This window comes from Podarcis liolepis, assembly GCF_965112155.1.
Source record: "Podarcis liolepis genome assembly, chromosome: 3".
Lineage (NCBI taxonomy): Eukaryota > Metazoa > Chordata > Lepidosauria > Squamata > Lacertidae > Podarcis > Podarcis liolepis.
The window spans coordinates 81,332,329-81,349,963 of record NC_139557.1 but is presented as its reverse complement, the minus strand read 5'-3'; the positions used below and the strand labels follow the sequence as shown (position 1 = coordinate 81,349,963).

Below are 17,635 nucleotides of genomic sequence, written 5' to 3'. Positions count from 1 at the left end.
AAGTTACCTTTGTGCAATTAAGTTACATTTTGTACCTCTTTTTTAAAACTTCTAAAAAAAAATCATAAAATTAAAAATTCAAATCAGAATTTGGATGCTCCTTGCCATTTTTAAATTGCTCCAATCAGAGAAAAACCAACAGAATTTCCTATTATATTATTGACTTGAATGGGAAAGCTCCTTTAACAGTTTGTGTCAGAAAACGAACCTCTTAGCTTAAACCAGGCCTGTATGGTGGAAAGGCTCCCCTTTGGTGCCGGGCACTAAGCTCCTAGGCACACAGCGAACAAAAGAAAGGCCAGCATGGGGCCTGCCTACCTGGCCTCCCACTAGCCTGTCCATTCCCAAAAGCAAGGGCTGATGGACTGGCTGGCTTGGCTCACCCACCCACTTGCTTGCTTGCTTGCTTACTCTGAGGCCACTTCAGCTCCTGGTAACCAGCTCCCCCCTGGCCAGCCCCCAAGGCAGCATTCACCTGGGGAGCCTGTAGCCAGGGCTGCTGCAACAAACAGCTGTGCAAGCCTTGGGAGGCAGAGGCACAAGGGGGCATCAGAGGAGAGAGGGAAGAAAGGAAGCGGAATAAGACAGTGTTGCTCACGGCACCCCTGACCATCATTCAAGGCACCCCAGGGTGCCACGGCACACTGGTTGAAAAACCCTGCATTAGAGACATGAATCAAGTGGGCACTTCATTGGCCTAGGAACTGCATAGACGAAAGACTAATTGTATGCAATGCTTACAACATGATGAACAATTAAATACTAGAAGTGGGTAATAGTCATCAGCACCACAATGCACAGGAAGGGAGGGGGGGTTAGGCCTTTCTTCCCCAAGTGCAATCTCAGGACAAAACAAAACAAATAAAAAAATGCTGTCATGATGTGGCAATAAATAATATGGTTGCTCATCACATTGTTAGCTGTATGTGTATGTTGTAAGGCCCACAGAAGCTGGTGGAGAATAAGGTTGCAATACAGCCCTGGTGTCACACCCCCTTCCAGGAAAATCCTATCCTTTCCAACACAGAGAAAATCCCCACACATAGTTCAGCTGTTCACGCTTGGAGAAGGATTTAAGCTATTAAATTTATCTCCCTTTTTCTTTTTTGCAATGTCTTCTATTGCTCGGCAGACAAAATTAGTATTTGCTCCCTCCACCCATTTAACCTACTGAGTGTCTGATATAGACCTTGAGGCTTTAAAACGGTTCGTACAAAGAGTATTTCTGTAGCACTGGGATGATCACAATGTATTATTTTGCAAAGTAAATTATGCCTTTAAAGGAACAAGGGGAAAGCTCTTTCGGCTGCTGAGCATGCTAGAGGGAGACTATGGCTGACAGACTAATTCTGAACCCCTATACCTGCAGCCTCACAAACGGAGGAGGCGCTTGCTCAGCCCATATGCCAATTCTTTTCGTTTCATCTTTAGCTGCATTTTTGTATTAAACATTGAAACCAATCAACTTCTCTCTAAGAAAGTCAGTGTAACTCAGGGCTGCATACAGATAGGGAGGTAAGTAAAGTGCTTCCAATTTTCAATTTCCTGAGGAGTCGCTCTGTCACTCTGTTCCAGCAGAGTCTTCTGTCTACTTAAAAGATGAATAGGATGTCACTTCTTTTTAAATAAGCAGAGCTTCCGTTTTCATATGGGTCTAAGCTCATAGGCTACCCCACTGCAGAAATCTATGATCAATGCTTTGATATTGATATGCAACAGAAGGGCAAAGACCAGCTGCACTGGCCTGAGCAGAACTCCCTTCATGTGGTTTGCCTTTATTGTACATGAACTTGTTTTTTAATGTTGTATTGTACTGAATCCTTTTATTATACATCCGTGCTTCTCAAACTCTCTGATGGGGTGGATGAACAATTCCTGTCCCCTTAATGTGCCAGAGACTGGTCCCATATTTGGTCCCTGAAGTGCCCCACCCAACCTGGGCTGTGGTGGAGTCACTGTAGACCAGCAGCCAATGGCTCAAGGGCCGGAGCAGGTCTGTGGACCACCATTTTGAGTAGTACTGTTGTGCATTATGTTGGTCTTAGCTCATCTCACTTTATTGGCCGAGGGAGCCAGCATACAGCTTCCGGGTCACGTGGCCATTTACCTTCCCGCCGAAGCAGTTTTGCATTTTGACATGCTTTTGAACTGCTAGGTTGGCATCATGTTGGTCTTATTTTAATCAGAGGCAGCATGTATATATAAAATCACACATAAAGGAACTTGTGAGTGTTTGGGATGTTGTATCCTATTTATATTGTTATTTAAGGGTATTGTGGGATTCTCTGAAGTTGATCACATCAGAACACAATAAAGCAATGTGGTGAAAAGTTAGGGGATGAACCATGAATGCTCTCTTCCACCCTCCTGGTCCAATATACCTGCTTGCAACTACACAAAGGAGAGAGATACTGTGTAATGGGTGGCTCCTTAGTCTACAGACAAAATGAAGTGCGCAATGAAATGCAAGGCTGCTAGGATTCGGGTGGTCAAGCTATGATAATGCCTTGCCTAGATAGAAAGGTTGTGTGTGTGTGTGTGTGTGTGTGTGTGTGTGCAGAAGCCTCTGACCTTGCTCCATTCACATTTGGCATCTTGTGCCAACCAGCATTGGCGTGTAGTCCCCAGAAAGTTGTTCAGGGTGGAATGAAGCCCTCCAGCTGAAAAAGATTATCCACCTCTGACCTAGAGGATGAGACTATGGAGAGCTGGTTAAACCAAACGTGCCTACCTAATACAGCAGATACCTAATCCTAAACCTAAACAAATATATTTGTTATCCAAAAGGAAATACCAGTAAGTAATGCTTAGAGAGAAATTCTTTACCAAACGTAAAGAACTGAGTAAGGGAAGTGGAACATATTATTTTTTCTCCTACACTAATTGTCCTGTCCTGTTTCATTGAAAGCAATCTCTGTTCCCCTGAGTCTCAAACCTGCTGTTTATCTTCCCCATCTAGTTATTTTTAATTTGTACTTCTATTATTATCACTGCATTATTAATATGCCACGATAAGCTGGGAAATAGCTTGGTGGAGTTCAATTTCAGCAATGCCTCGCACCGCATAATAGTCGTCATGATAAATTGTTCCCTGCAATCTGAAAAGATTCACGATACCCACTGCACACTGAGTATGAGTCTCCTGGGGAGCTCAGCTTCCTCGTTTGGGTTGCTGTTCAACTTTCCCAAAAGGAGTGTGGGCCTCCTTATGTTTATCACATCTGCACATGCTGTTATCAATCAGTGTGCATGCCTCCACCTTCTGTGTGGCCAGACAAGCACACACCTCCCTAGTGCCGCTGTCAGATCTCGTGCCAACACATAGTTCAGCACGCTCCTAAGAGATGACAGTAATTTAAAGGCAAAACCCAATGTTTAAATTATTTGCATGCGTAGCAAAAGCTTTTGGAGAAGGGCAAATGCCAGAGAGCGGGATTAAGGTTTGCGGGCTGACTTAGCCAACGACAGAATTCTATTCTTAATCTTTTGTACCTGGGCTAAAGCCATCTAGGCACAGAGCCGGAAAACACAGCTTCACACTATTTTAATAGGCATGTTGCATTTTCCTGTGGGAGAAACCAGGACAGAATTTACAAGTCTGTGCTGGGCCATCTTTACATATTTGGAATATTGCTGTCTGGTAATGGAAACAAGTATACATATATTGCCTACATCAGCCTGGAGATATCATGGAGAAGGCATTAAACTTTTTAAAACAATGTACATGCATCATTCAGCTGATTACAATATTTGTTTTTATATTTAAAAACTAACTAAAAAAGATGCACTGACAATAATATTTATGAGGTTCCTAACTTACACTTTGTTCTTGCTTAACACATATCATGATATTTAATCATCAGCATTATATAAACTAATTGGATGTGTTAACTAGCACTTGGCAAGAGGTGTTAACATTTAGTGCGTCTAACTGCTGAAGAGATGTCAGTTGACAACAGAAAAAGTAAACACATGGGTGTCCTTTAGGAAGATCATTTTAACATGTTGTGGGTGGGCTGAGAAAGGATGAAGAGAGAGGCAAGGAGTTAATATTTTAGAAGAAGCCAGTTAGAACAAACTTTTCTGTGAACTTTAAAAGGTATTCTGCTTATTTAAATGTAACCCCACACCTTCTGAAAAGCTATATCCAAGGGTCAATGTAGAAATAAATGGCAACATTTCCCCAGAATGGAAAGTCCCCAAGGGAAATCAATTCAGAATGCTACAATATAGTCAATTAAAGTCCCCCGAGGATTTGATGAACTACAATTTAATACAACAGTAAAGCAGCTTCACAAAATCCTCACACACCAAGTGGCATCTACTGAATAATTACAACATACAGTACTACAAAAAAAACCCAAACAACTTTAGCTATATATTTATTTATATCCTGAAAAAAAAAGTTCATCTAGCTCCTTCTTATAGTTATTGTACTTGCAAGGCTACTTTGTAAATAATCATTACCACTAACGGAAAGCAAAGAACAAATATCTAAATACAGTGGTGCCTCGCAAGACGAAATTAATTCGTTCCGCGAGTCTTTTCGTCTTGCGATGTTTTTTGTCTTGCGAAGCACAGTCCGTCGCAACTGCGCCTCTTCAAGCGGCTTTAAGAAAAAAGCGAACAAACTCACAAGACGTTTTCGTCTTGCGAAGCATGCCCATAGGGAAATTCGTCTAGCGAAGCAATGCAAAAACCGAAAAACCCTTTCGTCTAGCGAGTTTTCCGTTTTGCGAGGCATTCGTCTTGCGGGGCACCACTGTAACAGGTCTGGGAATTACCCAAAATGCTTTTCACCCAGGAGAAAGCCACACACTCTTCAAAAGGTGTCCTGCGTCACATATTTATACCCACCACTAAGTGAGTTCTACATGAAAGCCATGATTTTGGAAAAAAAATAGTTGGGCTCCACAACTATTGTGGTAATAGTGTGATGAGATCACCAATCAGCAGAATGGGATCAAAAGATGAGGAAGAGCACATGAAGAGTACAAGAGTACAGAAGAGTACAGGAGTGTGGGCAAGTGAGTGAACAAATAGTTGGCGGCTAATTTATTTGATTTTTATACCACTTCTTCACCCAGTTTTTAAAGCAGTAAATAGTAAACCCATCTCAACAACATTAGAATCAATTTTTAAAAAACAACAACTATAAAACCACAAATAAAAACAACAAACCTAGTAGGAAATAAAACAAGGAAGGGAATATTTAAAACCAAATTTCCAGATGTATCCACATGTCAGGATATGAAAAGGAAGGTAATTACAGGAAGGCAATTTTTACAGGTTTTGCACACGCTTCCTCAGAATATAAATTCTCTCTTTGCATGCACCAAGGAACCACTTTCCCAGAGTATATCTTACCCAATGGCTACCTTACTGGGATGCAACCATCAGGAGGAAAGCCTCGCATCACTGGCATTACACATTGTAATAGCAGAAGTCATCTACATACCTGAGCCATCTGGAGTTGCACTATCAAAAGCTGGCCGTGTGCATTTGAAGGAGACCTATATCTAGCCATCCTCTCAAGCACGTGGGCAAAAACCCCTCTCAGTCAAATTAAAAGTAAAGTGCCACACTTCCTCCCTAGTATTTAGGTATATCTCCAGATCTTCTTCAATGCACCACCAGCCATACATTTAGTCAGGATGTCTTTAAGGAAGTGCAAAGCCGAGTGACCTTGTGGCTGAATCAATAGACTCTGTTGGATCATTAGTCTCTGTTATTACAGCACTGCTATAGCGAAGCTTCCAACAGTTTTACCATCCTGCCACTTTCCACAGAGCAAAGCTCATGGGCACACGCAGAGAGGAATCATATAACAAAAGAAAAGTTCTGAGGTCTTGGGGAGGAGAAAGGCTGCAGATGCATATTCAAGCCTTTATTTAAACACTTACTATACATACTGTACATGCTTGTCTATTTTGCAAGATCCCAGGTGTGGAGGAAACCAAGTTTAAAATCTATACCCACCATCATACTAGAATGACCTTTTCACTTTAAGTCTATTTGATCATGACTTTCCTAATTTGTAATAACCTTCTCCACAGGGATTTAGATCTCAGCAAATAATTAGAACTGTGTTCAAAATGCAGCTCCAAAAGCTGCACAGCAAATTAGAACTGATTAGGTAGGCCTAGGCTAGTGCAAAGAAAAAAGCAGATATATTATGAAACATAGAATGTAGAAATTGTGATCTAAGAAAGAGAAAAATAATAGTGTTGTGTGGTTTATTTAAAAAAAATAATAGCTATAGATAAGTGCTGGAATATGTAACAACATTCCAAAGGTTTTAATTTAAGGTAGCAGTTTGCTGTGTTCGACTCCATTGTAGTCTGTACTCTTCCACTATTTAAAGAGAAAATCTGGAACTTTAAAACAAGGGTGAGCTTGGGGCTTTGCAGGCAATCTTCTGGAGAATGTGTGCCAGCAGTAGGCTAGGTGAGAGGCAAAAGTGGCCACAGCAATAGATGTGATTTATTTTTTTACCTTTGACCGATAGGCCTCGTTCCAGCCATGCAAAAGCCAGAGATTTTTTTAAATTTATTTTTTTACACACAAACATGCTCTCGTCCGCTCTCCATCATGGCAAGAATGTCCCTGTTTCAGGGCACATTCCAGCTAGGTAAAAGCGCTGAAGTAGCAGGGCCAGTGAGAAATGTATCCTAAAATGTGGGGAGTCGCCTGGAGAGAGTCCTGAAGGCTAGGCAGAGTAGCCTGGACGGTCGCATCCAGCCCCAAAGACTGAGGTTCCCCACTCCGCCTAAAAGGAAATGCCATATGGCTACCACATTTGTAAGACAGAACACAAACATGCATGTCCAGCAGGGCCCAAACATCATTTGGTGGGCCTCAATGCCAATTTGCCATAAATGCCCTCTCCCCCACTCATGCCACAATCCCGTCTTATATATGTTATCTTGTAAGTCATGAAAAAACATGTTAAATTTTTATTCTAAATCATTTTTTTCATTGTTTTTGAAATTATAACTTGGCCTCAAATTGGGGCTTTTCTACCATACCCTCACACACACACACACACACACACACAACTCCTGGTGCAGCCAGGTAGAAACACAACCTAGCCCACACTATTAGGGTGGACGTTGACAGAGGCTTTTATTTAGAAAGAAAAAGTTTACGTTGAAAGTTTGGGGAAACTAATGAGGAAGGTGAAGTCAGAGATTAAATCATGTTCATGTCTCTTTTCCTTTATTTAGAAGAAATAAAGTTGTGTGTGTGTGTGTTTAAAAAAGTGTGTAGGGAAAGGTATTAAACATTTTCCTAAAAGTGCACACTGAACTTAGCCAACAAAGGCCTCAGTCAGATCCATCAAACCTGTTTCCTGACGAATATCTCTGTTACGGGGCCACTCTAACTTGAGGGCTAAAGGCCACCTGGCTTTCATTCCAAGTGGAACTAACTGTTTAATTTATAGAACAATCGGTTTGACTACAATGATGAACGCACATGTCTTCTTAAAATGCCTCATGGGGTATTCCTTCTTTTTCCTACATCAGTAACCATGGTAACTCTGAGGAGAAACAGTTTTTGTTCTTCCTCTCAGAAATTGTTTCCAAGGGATAATGGTTGAACCTCTCATTTGTCCTACAGCAATTAACTTTTGACTTACTATGTGTCCCAACGCTGAAGCTTCAGAAGGAAAGATAGCTCTCCCTCTTGCTTCCTTTTTAAGGTTCTCAAGATGAATAGTAGCAGCACATGTTGCAGAAGCTGGACATAGGTTTCAGAAAAGCTTAATACACTGTGAAAGATATTTGTGGCCAAAAAGAATAAAAAAGCTCCCAGATCCACAAACCCTTCTGCTAGAGCCTAATCTCCCCCACAACAACCAAAAATCTGGAAAAGTGAACTAACATCTCCCTGAAAGTAATGCTTCTGAACCAAAAATTGAAATAAGAGAACATTCTGTGATTCCCTGCCAGTTCCTGGCCTTTCCTCTCTCCTGTTGTAGATGGATGGTAATTTCTCTCTGCAAGTATGCACACCATTAAAATAATATAAACACAGCCTCTAGTGTTATCTAAAATGGTGTTGAAATGTTTTTTTTCAATATAAACAAGAATTCAAAATCAGCTCTAATTTCTGCACTTTCTGATAGAATAGCTTTCTTCACATCCAAAATCCAAACTGTACATTCTGTCACCCAGTCACATACAGAACAGGCCAGATAATAGTATAGTGACTGAAATGCAGAAGAGATGTGAATGAAAAAGCACAAGCTTTTTGTTATGGAAGAGGGGGTACTTGACGATAAAAGAAAATTAAATTCTGTGGGAATCCCTTACAAACATCTGGCTACAAGCCTGCAACAGTGGCCTGCAGATACAAATTGAAACACCTCTGGACAAGATGAGTGTGCAGAGATGAGTGTCATTGTGTGAGATGGCAAACCAATTTGCACTACACAGCTCATTGCAGCATACACCTCTTACTTTAATTGGATTTGGTTGGGAATTGATCCAGAAGAGAGAGAAGGGTCAGAGAAGACCCATGACATGCAATTTTCTTTTCTCGTTGCTCCTCATTAAGATTTTGAGTCCCAGCTGCAGCAATGCCTTTGACACTGGTGGAACGTCATTAAAAAGCAACAGAGGGATGGCATTAGAAGGCAGAGGAAGTGAAATTTAGGTAAAATAACAGTAAACCAATACTGCTTTGGGATCCCAACCAAATTTCAATATACTTTGTGAAGAGATAGTCACAGCATGGAAGATGTTACCCAGTGGCAACGTGTGAGTCAATACATACTTTTCTATTGTGTCTCCCTCTTTTGAAATAAAAAGAACCTTTAGCGTCTCTGAAAACTTGGATGATAGCCAAATCTTTATTTGTATTGCAAATATATATGAAGCAGGTAGGGCTAGCTGTGTCAACAATTAACCACCAATTAAAACAGAAAGTTGTTACATTAATGTAGTTTGGTACTTACCATCTGTTAATTATTCTGAAACAGTCTACCCAATATCTTCATCCCCTAGATACACACTACATTCTCTTAAATCCAGATCATCCTGCAGTATATATTTTATATATGCCGTATATATTTTATATATGCCGTATATATTTTAGTTGTTTAGCTATATGTTTTATGGCCATTTCTTATGATACATATATTTACTCATATATAACAATGCTTTTAGAGATATAGACATACAAAGTCAGCATGCTGTTCTTTCTGTAATGATGGAATGGCTGGACAGAACCACATACATGTTAGGAAATGCAAGTACAAACCCAAAGGATTTTTGTGGGGAGAAGGGCACTGCAGCTGCTCTCACCATTGACAAGAGAAGCTTGCCTCTCCATCAGTGTGAGCAGCTAATGACAGAAAGTTCCAAAGACAATTTCATTTGCTTTCACAGTTCTTTAGATTGAAAACACATTTAACACACTTAAGGTTTTTAAGGTATCGTGGAGTTGTCCATAGTTCATGCATCTCATCCTCGGAATTACTAAATTATGTGGAGCATTTTCTGCCCTCTCCATTTCAAGAAATGAAAATATGGAAATATAAAGTTAGATTTCACCTTTACACTATTGTCAACCAAAGATTAGTCTCTTGATACTTCTCCCTGACCAGGGGTAGGCAACCTAAGGCCCATGGGCTAGATGCGGCCCAATCGCCTTCTCAATCTAGCCTGCGGATGGTCTGGGAATCAGCGTGGTTTTACATGAATAGAATGTGTGCTTTTATTTAAAATGCATCTCTGGGTTATTTGTGGGGCATAGGAATTCGTTCATCCCCCCCCCCCCCAAAAAAAATATAGTCCGGCCCACCACATGGTCTGAGGGGCGGTGGACCGGCCCACGGCTGAGAAAGCTCGCTGGCCCCTGTCCTTGACTTTACAAAGGAAAAGAAAGACTGGGAAAAGGCATTCTCAGTCGCTGCTCCCTACCTCTAGAAACTTTCCTCAGGATTTCTACCTAAAGCATCTGAACATCTTTCAAATGTAACATATAAAGGCTCTTGAGTGGCATGCTAGGGAGGAAGAGTTTGTTTATATTTTGGTAGACACACTTTGTATTTTTCAGAGGTACATCAAGGAGGAAATCAACCTTCTGTCTCTTAATGGGGCAGTTCCTCTTTCTTCCTAGTTCTATTTACTGGTTATCCCTTTCTCCAGCACAGCCAGCATCTGAGCTATCTATTGCCATCCTAAACAGCTACTAGTCCTGATATACTCACCCTATCAGCCTTGCACAAAGACCTATTTTTATTCTAACTTAGAACAAGTTGCAGAAACATCACTGATAGAAAGCAAGGAATGCAGGATGGCATCATAACCCTGTAGAAGTTTTCAAAGAGCTTGACTACTCAGACATCAATAGACACAGGCTAGACCAGCTCAGATAAAGAGATTACGTTTACCTTTTTCTGTTCCAAGAGGAAATTAAATTACCAACTTACACTCATACTTTGAATTATGATTAGCTGAAAATACAGGTTAGTTTACAGACTATCTAGTATATTATTAATTCAAATTCATATACTAAGCAATTGAATTAAAGTATTTTGGAATGTATTAAATTAGATTTGTCTGTAAAAGTGCATGGTGTCCCAGTACACATGAAGAAATGTGCCAAAACACCCTCTCTAGAGCTGCTTCTCACTTTATGCAGCAGGCTTGTTTGCCTGAGGCTATATCACTGTTATCTGGCATTTTCTGTAGTAAGCATACCAAATGTAAATAGCAGTGCTCATATATTATCAGCATACATTTTACAGGGAAACCATTGTTAAAGTTATAAGTTTAACGTACATAAAATGCTGTGTTTGAATGCACTGTATGTAAAATGCTGTAATGGCAAGTTTACCTTAGGCAAAAAGGTTCCACTCTGGCAAAAGCGTCAGAGAATGCTGGTATTTTTTCCATTAGAATGAGATAAGCTACCTGATGACTCATCTCTGGAAACATGGAAACACCAGCTGCAGAGCTGTCGCAGCAGGAAGCTGAAATTTGAGAGGCCAGTGTGTGCTTGTTGGAGAGGACTAGTAGCCGCAGCCACAGCGGTTGCAGAGAAATTCTGCAATGATGAACAAGCTTAGGATCTCCCTCTGGGACCAGAGAGAGGAAAGTTTACTGAACTGCATAAATAACTGAGCGCTGTTGCTTGTTTGCAATGTATTGCTTTGTTATTTTGTAACACCTATCTTATTGTAACTAGTACCTAAGACTGTTTCGCAGTGAAGCTATGAAGTGCATTCTTGCAGTAGAAATAATTCATTTCTACACAAGGGCCAGATTAAGGTCTCCGCTGAACAACTCTAACAATCAGTATAACCTTTTAATATACCCTTAGTGGCTTGGGACAGGTTTACTTAAGGAATCACCTTCATACATGCCTATTCAATCCCTGCAATTTTTGGAGTTTGCACTTTTACAAGTGCCACACAATTCCACATTTGTAAGGAGTTGTTCATTTCCTGTCTCTTGACATTAGACAGGTGTGTAACTATATTATTCTAAATGCTAACTGAACACTTTACTGTTTCAGCAAGCCTATTCAAACACACAATTTAATTTGTTTTAAAGTGTTATTGACTTATATATTTGTTTTTAATGATAATGCTTCTATGTATATTTCCTTTTAACTGGTTTATGGACTTTAGCCATGTTTGTACATAAATTGATCTGTACACTGTCTGGAAAACTGATCAATCAATTTTCTAAACAAATATATAAATCAAAGGCCCCCAGTTTTGTGTGTATGGGCACTGTACACAAACATGAACATTTTCTCTTCATAATTTTAGGCTACAACCCTATGAACGCATACTTGGGAGTAAGTTCCACTGAGACTTATTTGCAGTGCTTTTTTCTAAAAATATGTTTAGGGATACTCTCATTTTGACTCAAGAAAATCACCATTTTATAGTTCATATCAGGAAAAATAAATACAGTAAATAGACAAAAGTACAAAATTCACAAAATGTTTAGGGGTATGCATACCCCTGCGTCCTCCCAGAAAAAAGCACTGCTTATTTGTAAGCAGTTGAACGTGGTATGCACTGTAAATGTTTGTTACAATCAGTGTTTTTTGTTTTTTGTTTTTTTAAGTATATATTGATAAAAGTGTCCTGGGTGTGATCACAAAATGGCTGACATAGGCAGGAAAAGAAGAAGCAGCGCTGGAACTCCATACCAGCAATGACTGTCAGAGAAAGAAGCTCTGGTTACAATAAACATTGGTGTAGCTGCAACAAATATGCTTGCACATATGCTTTCTCCCATTACAAGAAAAATAAAATAGATGTTGGCTGTGGGTTAATCCTTACCTTGCCCAGTCCTGGAGTGTCTTTTACTTTGTTGACTGCCCTCAGCAAACATGGTGGAGCAGGTGGAGGGGAAGTCTGTAGAATGGTGCTGAATTTGGTAGCAAATAGGTGAGATTCAGAAACAGAAGACGCAGAAGGCCGGTGTTTCTTTTTTTTGGATGACAAGTTCAACTTCTGAGCAGCTCTGGAGAGGAAAGAAATCCAAAGAGAAATCAATATTTTACCAAATAGTTACATAAAAGGAGAGACTTTGAAGATTTCTGGGGGTTCAGACTTTTGGTAGGGCAATGTCCCACTTTGCCTGTAAGAGGAGCTTCCCCTGTTGTTTCGAATGGAAGTGGGAATAATCCAAATAGATTTATTTGTATAAACCAGCAAATAGTTAAGCAAGGTCCATGTTACATACAATCCTCTTTTTCCATACAGTTCTTCTGTTTAGAACACAAGTCATGTTGTAGTCTATCAGCAAATTAACAAGGTTCACAAAGAGCTATTTGTGTTAAACAATTCAGTTTCATAAATTCACTTTTGGCTCACAAAGAACTGTTTGTCGTTCCTAAGTCTTTGGGTGCAGTGTGATTACCTGTGGAGCATTTTGGTGTAAGCAGCCAATCATAATTATGTTAATACTCATTATTAAATGCCCAAGTGAAATTAACAAACATATAAGAAGCCTAGCACTAGCTATTTTAAACTTCCAACACCTCATAAAAAACCCAGCCTACTTCCTGACATGTGAGACCCAAACACCTTGGTGCTATTTGCAAAGCTGTTGGAGAATCATACAAACTAGCAATTTGGTAAGTTAAATAAATTATACTTTGGTTTTGATACTGAGAGCTAAGGTTTGCCACACTTTCTATTTAAAAAAGAGACATTTTCTGCAGTCCAACTGTAAAAATATTAAGCTGCAATTTTTATATACAATGTGCGGCATTTGATAACGAACTTATCACTGAAAAAATATTAAATATCCCCCAGAATTTCTTGTCCCCATACTCACACTTTCTATAGTGATATTATTATCTGGACATCCCAAATGAAGTCAGCTTTATATTAAACATTTTCACATAGCGCACTTCCTATTATAACACCACACTGATAATAAATGGTTGTCTTACAATATCATTAACCACTAATTACAGAATATACATCAATTGAGACTCTTGCTAAACTATTCAAAAAGTGTTATGTTAGTCAAAGTAAATTATAAAAACTCTATAGAAAATTAATCACAAAATAGTAAATGAGTACCCTGATAATTTCACCCTACAAGCTGTATACATTTTACCCTATGAGCTGCAATCATTTTTGTATATTAAAGCAATCTTAACCCCCAAAGTTGATGGATGAATGGGAAGATTAGGATGGCACACAGTCCCCCCCCCCCATCACATTCCAGTGGAGAAAAGTTGTAACCAGCGGAAAGCCCTGAAACAAGGCCTTGTGGGCTATGGCAGTGGCCTTGGATTCTTCAAAGAGCCCAGTCCTTGGACCTCTCACCAGCTTGAATTCTGTGTGTCAGAAATAAAAGAAACCACCACCTGGTTGGCTGGCTGGCATGAAGCCCTTCTCATACAAGAAGAAGGGTTGACACGAGTTAGTGTACTACAATTCTATGGTTCCATGAAAAACATACACGAAGAAGCTGTTCAAATTACTTCAAGTGTAACTAAATGATGCAAAATAAGGTTAGCCGGTTGGCAAAACTCACAACACAGAAACCATACCTTCGAACATTTCTCCGATGAAAATAGGGACATCCCATTCCATAATGATAAGTTTACTATCACACATCTTACTGCGTTGCCCCAGCCACTCGGAGCAGCTTCCAACATATATAAAAACATAATAAAACATTAGACACTTTTTAAAACTTCCCTACACAGGATTGCCTTCAAACAGCTAAGGGGTCGGATAACTCCATACCCTCCAGCATTTCTCCAATGAAAATAGGGACATCCTACCATATGCTGCCAGTAAGTGCAGGTCCTCCAAGTGTCCCTATTATCCAGGGACGTCCCGGATTTACAAATGCCATCCTGGTTTCTGATTTGATCCCAGAATGTCCTGCTTTTCCTTAGGATGTCCCTATTTTCATTTTCCAGCTTATTCAACATATTCACAGAGGTTGGACTAGAAGAAGCATAAGAGAAAAGCTTGCATTGCGCCTGGCAGCTGCCTGCACCTATTTTCCCCATCTTTGTCCAACCTGCCTTCATATAGAGACTAGGTAGTTTGACAAAGGGACGCGGGTGGCGATGTGGGTTAAACCACAGAGCCTAGGACTTGCCAATCAGAAGGTCAGTGGTTCGAATCCCCGCAACAGGGTGAGCTCCCATTGCTCGGTCCCTGCTCCTGCCAACCTAGCAGTTCGAAAGCACATCAAAGTGCAAGTAGATAAATAGGTACCGCTCCGGTGGGAAGGTAAATGGCATTTCCATGCACTGCTCTGGTTCGCCAGAAGCTGCTTAGTCATGCTGGCCACATGACCCGGAAGCTGTATTCCAGCTCCCTCAGCCAATAAAGTGAGATGAGCGCCGCAACCCCAGAGTCGGCCACGACTGGACCTAATGGTCAGGGGTCCCTTTACCTTTACCTTTAGTTTGACAAAGGACACAACAGAAGTTTGGCACTTTGCTTATCTGACTCTGTGTGTTCCAAGTGAATCCCTAATCCTTGACTACCACCTTCCATTGTTTGTCTTTTATCTAAACATTATTTCAGTTGTCCATTTTTCAATGCACTGTTCTCTGATTTCCTATTTTGACCTAAATTTAGTTACTTAAAGGGAGGGAAAGGCAGAGTTCAGTAAAATGAAACACAGGTCCCCATACGAATTTGAAGCCCTTTCCTTATATCATATTCGTTTGTCAATTACTTTCCAGGAATGACAGCAGTTCTGTTTACCCCAGTCAAATTCTAGTATTAACACATATTCATACCTACATTCAAGGCCAATATACTACTATTGTAATATACTCAATAAGCTGTTTGATCCATTCCTTCTCTCCTGTTACTTCAGTCGAACACTCTAGCCCTATGTTGCTTAGCTTCCTTAACTAGTGATTTAATCTTCCTAAAGCATTTATTGAACCAAAAGGTCCATAGCTGACATTTTTCCTTAGTGAAAAAGAAACATTGTTGGAAGATAACTGGCCTTTTCAAAACTATAGAATGATATGCTTTTTTGACAGTGCTAACCTTTGGGATGGCATTAAAACAGAAGAACCTGGATTCATATTGGCCAATAATTGGAAAATTAATGTAAAATGTATGTCCTACATTTCTCTCTCTCTCTTTCTCTCTCTCTGAAGTAAGAAACCAAGAAAGGGAGGTAGCAAAATGACAGCTACACACTTCCCACTTTTGGCAAAGAGGTCCAGAAAGATGTCACTCTCCAATTTCAGATGTATCAAAGTAGAAGATTTCTTCAAACTGGTTGATATTTATATCTCTATAGTATTTATTAAAACCTGCCATTTGCTTTGTATACAGTCGACAACCATTTTGCTCGTGGGTTCCTGGACCCTTAGCATGTCAGTGGAGCATGTAAAAACACACCCCAGCACATTAAGCCCTGCCCCACCCCAACTCCATCCCTGTTCTGGCCTTTTAATAAGGCATTTAGTGAGGTTTTTGGGTCACTTCCAGGTTCAGTGTTGTATCTTGTGCAGCTCTACACAGAAATAAGCCCTGATGAGTTCAATGAAGTTTACTCTCTAGTAAGTAAATTTAGGGTGGCCGTCTAAGCAAACAAGGAAAGGGAAGCTTCAGGATTCTATGTATTGTGTTACCCCTAGTTATGAATCATGAATGACTAGAAAATCTTCAGATGAAAATCACCTCAGTCTCTAAATTTCTTCAAGCCCTGAATTGCTTGCATTTAATGATTCCAAAACAGACTTGAGAATATCTGGATATAATTTTAGTTTCTGCATACATCATGGTGCGTCTGTGAGGATCTATAAATATGTCTCCTAAAAGCCCAGTAAACACTTGACGCTTGTTGTTCTTCTTTTTTTAATGCATGTATTCAATTTCATAGCAACAATAAAGCTATCCAAGCTGTGCCTTTCAGAGCTATTTCTATTTTACGTCTTGGGTGGTTTAACTCATTCGCATTTTGGCCTCCAACAGTACCTGCTAACCTAAGACGGATGGAGGCACTGAAATTGCTCAGCAATTCATCGCCATGCTTGTTACATAATTAGTACACCAAGCCAAGGCCAAATTCATAGTCCTCTTATAGAGCCTTATGACCCCCTCTCAAAAACGTTGAGGCTGCTTTGCAAAACAAGCACATACTGAAATCAGTGGGGTCGTTCCTCTAATTTGAGACACAAATGGCAGACTTGCTGTTGATTTGGAATCTGTTGATTTGGAGCATCATTCACATGCACCATTTTAATGGAAAATTGTGGGTTGTAGGATTTGTTTTAGAGTCCTAAATAAAACCAAGAAACTACTTGCATCCTTGCTTTTAAACATAAGTCAAACGGGGACCTGAAAATACCATTCAAGTTATACAAGAAATGCTTGGATGTAAAAAGTAATATATATATAATAATATAAACATATAAATGAAATGAAATATACCCAGAAGGTATCAGGATTGATAAAGTACATGTTGGCCAGTTTCCTTGTTTAAGAGTGCCCGTATTCAATGGTACACTTTCTACCTTGCATTTGACTTTCCATGCAAGTGTTTTTCATGTAGTGGGGAGTGGAATTAAGGACATTAAATGGGATAGTAACCATATTGTTGTCTTTGTCCATGGAGTTTTCTTGGCGGGGATACTGGAGTGGGTTGCCAGTTCCTGCTCCAGGTGGATCACATTTGGTCAAAACTCTCCACTATGACCTGTCCATCTTGGGTGGCCCTGCACGGCATACCTCATAGCTTCTCTGAGTTATTCAAGTCCCTTCGCCATGGCAAGGCAGTGATCCACGAAGGGCTCCAATACTTTGGCTACCTCATGAGAAGAGAAGACTCCCTGGAAAAGACCCTGATGTTGGGAAAGATGGAGGGCACAGGGAGAAGGGGACGACAGAGGATGAGATGGTTGGACAGTGTTCTCGAAGCTACCAGCCTGAGTTTGACCAAACTGCGGGAGGCAGTGGAAGACAGGAGTGCCTGGCGTGCTCTGGTCCATGGGGTCATGAAGAGTCGGACACGACTAAACGACTAAACAACAACAACAACCATATTGTTTCCATATTGCATCTGCATGGTAACGTACATAACCTTCATAAGCTCTTCTATAAAGTTATTGACTCTCAATTATTCATATTGCCAGTATGAACAGCTATAATTTGGAGGAACAT

General features: G+C 40.2%; 1 protein-coding gene across 6 annotated transcripts in view; it reads right to left on the bottom strand.

Annotated features, from left to right (window-relative positions):
- Nucleotides 1-17,635, bottom strand: part of KIF26B (kinesin family member 26B) — a 296,108-nt gene that overhangs the window by 94,736 nt on the left and 183,737 nt on the right. For all 6 annotated transcript variants that reach the window (XR_014524480.1, XM_083496725.1, XM_083496726.1 and 3 more), the window contains one exon: nucleotides 12,308-12,491. Coding sequence is in view for 5 of the 6 variants with exons in the window: in XM_083496725.1 (XP_083352851.1) it covers nucleotides 12,308-12,491 (184 nt within the window). In the remaining variant the exon portion in view is untranslated. The remainder of the gene's footprint in view (nucleotides 1-12,307; nucleotides 12,492-17,635) is intronic.